This window comes from Montipora capricornis, chromosome 6 (genome assembly GCF_036669925.1).
Source record: "Montipora capricornis isolate CH-2021 chromosome 6, ASM3666992v2, whole genome shotgun sequence".
In the NCBI taxonomy this organism is placed as follows: Eukaryota; Metazoa; Cnidaria; class Anthozoa; order Scleractinia; family Acroporidae; genus Montipora; species Montipora capricornis.
The window spans coordinates 60,164,648-60,167,212 of record NC_090888.1 but is presented as its reverse complement, the minus strand read 5'-3'; the positions used below and the strand labels follow the sequence as shown (position 1 = coordinate 60,167,212).

The 2,565-nt window shown below is 44.1% G+C and overlaps 1 protein-coding gene across 1 annotated transcript; it reads left to right on the top strand.

Moving 5' to 3' along the window:
- Positions 1–211: 211 nt before the first annotated feature.
- On the top strand, positions 212–1,525 carry LOC138054247 (adenosine receptor A2b-like). Its single transcript, XM_068900734.1, has 2 exons — positions 212–771; positions 1,204–1,525. The coding sequence occupies exons 1-2, from the start codon at positions 212–214 to the stop codon at positions 1,523–1,525; spliced, it is 882 nt and encodes a 293-aa protein (XP_068756835.1).
- The last annotated feature ends 1,040 nt before the right edge of the window (positions 1,526–2,565 follow it).

Here is a 2,565-nt window from a genome sequence, read left to right as displayed (position 1 = left end):
AAATAGTTATTTAGTTAGATTCTTTAGGAAGCCGACATCCTGACATTTAAAATGACATCGTTTTGGGTTGTGAAAGGAAAATGACTCAAGATTACCGGATGGTCATCCCAAGCGCAGTAATAAAAACGTTCCGTCTATTAAAAAAAAAACAACTAAGTTGACAGTTTCCTGAAATCATATGCTTTAGTCGCTCGAAGAGAGAAGAAACACGATGAATGCAACCACGGTCCATGAACTGGGCGTCTTAGAACATCCTACTTTGCTAAAGATTTCTTTGAGTGATTGTTTTATCCTTCCAGATCCACTCTACGACAAGGTAATGGCTCGCCACACATCAAATCTCACAACAGCAGTGATCAACGGATTGTGTTCACCTTTCGCTGTCATTGCTAATTGTCTTGTGGTGCTTGTAATCACAAGTAACGCTTCTCTCCAGACGCCTTCAAACGTTCTCTTAGCTTGCCTGGCGTTTTCAGATTTTTTAGTTGGTCTCTTGGTGCAGCCTTGCTATGTTGGCTTTCGTCTCCTTGAAAATACCAATCATTTTGTGCCATGTGGCTTAAGAATCCTCTACTCCGAGAGTTTCTGGATCTGTTACGGTGTTTCGTTCTTGATATTGAGTGCCATCAGCTTTGAGCGTTACACTGCCTTACGATTACACCTTCGCTACAAAGAAGTGGTCACTTCAGAGCGCGTCCTCAAGGTGGTAGTTGGAATATGGCTCTTGGACATCTTTCTAACTGCTCTGAAATGGATCACTCAAACTAAAAGGTAAAGTCTCCGCTTACGAGCCAGAAGGCTCATCAGGCCGGCGCTTATCTCCGGTTTCTGTAGCATGAAGCGACTAGGAGTATTTGTACTTCCCCCTGGATGGGATGCTAGTCCATCGCAGGGTTACCCCCAGCATTACGCCGGTACCCATTTATACACCTGGGTGGAGAGAGGCACCGTGAGAGTAAAGTGTCTTGCCCAAGAACACAACACAATGTCCCCTGCCAGGCCCCGAACCCGGACCACTCGATCCGGAGTCGAGCGCACTAACCATGAGGCCACCGCGCCTCCCACTCAAACTAAGCATCTTCGGAATGTCCACGCTGGTGTGTTGCTTTTTTGCCTTCTCTTGACTCTTTCCACTCAGGCCAAGATCTTTTTGATCTTCCGACGGCACCAGCGCCAGATAAATAGCTTCCATGTTTGTCGCAGAGATCCGTTGAAAACCATCATTCAACGGCAAAGTAGACTAGCTATGAATGTGGCGATTTATGTGCTATGCAACATTCCTGTTTTGGTTGTAATGGCTTATCTTTTTGCCGGGGGACGCTTTGCCACGTTTGATGTATTCAGCTGGTCCGAGACTATCGCTTTCCTAAACTCGTTGATAAACCCGATACATTGTTGCTGGAGAAACAGGGAAATTCGCCGAGCAATCTTGGGTCTTTTTTCCAACTTTGTTTGTTTGAGAAAGTGTTCGTTGCATGCAGGTGGATTTATGCAAATCACGACTTTGTATAAGGGGCAGTCATAATGAACTCGACAATTACGGTCGCCGGCTGCTGCAGGAAAGGAAAGTCGCTTAGCTGACAAACACTGCACCAAAATAGAGTACAAGACAATATCGGTAGTTGACAACACCTTATTGACAGATAAAACCGAGATTCAAAACGTCAGCAAACAGGAATAATGAAAATGTGACACGAAAAACGTGTTTAATTAAGAAAGGTTATTGTACATGGAGACGTCGATCCATGCTATTTTGCCGAACTTCAAGCAAGTTATAGCTACTTAGACTTTTCACTCGTAATGCTTATCTGCTGAAAATGAAAATGGCCATAATAAATGCCATCTTTCCGCTAATATAGGAAAGAGTACTGAGTGACTTGGTGAACTGGCACTTGTCAACTGCATTGCCACGACATGTCAATTAGGAGTGACCCATTCACCAGAGCCTCGGATCGTATGTCTGCGCATGACTCGAGGCTCGGGGAAACTCTATGTAGGAGAACATTGCGCCGTATGGTTGGTTCTTTTAGCCAAAAATTGGCTATTTGAACCTTACGACGCCTGCTCACGGCTTCAGCCAACATGAATGCACCAATCAGACACGCTTTTCATTGTTCTTCACGAAAACCAACGAGAGGGCACTTTATTTCAGGGTTCCCAGAGCTCTTCTCTCCGTAAGTCATGCGCAAAAGAGAAGCGCTTTGGGGTCGAGATTGGAAATGACCAAGTCATTGCAAGCTGTTACGAGTAAAATTGTCAAAACCCATGTAAGCCGAGTGTTTTGCCTTGTTTTGTTTTTTGTTCCAAAAACTGCTAAACGCTTTAATAAACCATATTATGATCATTATCCTCAAAACTAGAGAGGATAATTTTTTACTTAATAGGCCTTTTGCAACAAACGATCACATGGTACAAAATCCGCCATGCTGGAGGGCAAGGTCATTATTATTCTCCCACTGGGACATTAAAACCAAGTCAAGTCAAGCTTGACTGGTTCAGGTCTCTTTGTTTTAATGTCCCAGTGGGGGAATAATAATGAGCTTGCCCTCCATCATGGTGGATTTT

Coding starts and splice junctions, on each gene's coding strand:
- LOC138054247 (XM_068900734.1), top strand. CDS start 212: ATGAATGCAACCACGGTCCATGAACTGGGCGTCTTAGAACATCCTACT. Junction 772..1,203: donor TGGATCACTCAAACTAAAAG/GTAAAGTCTCCG, acceptor TGTTTGTCGCAG/AGATCCGTTGAAAACCATCA.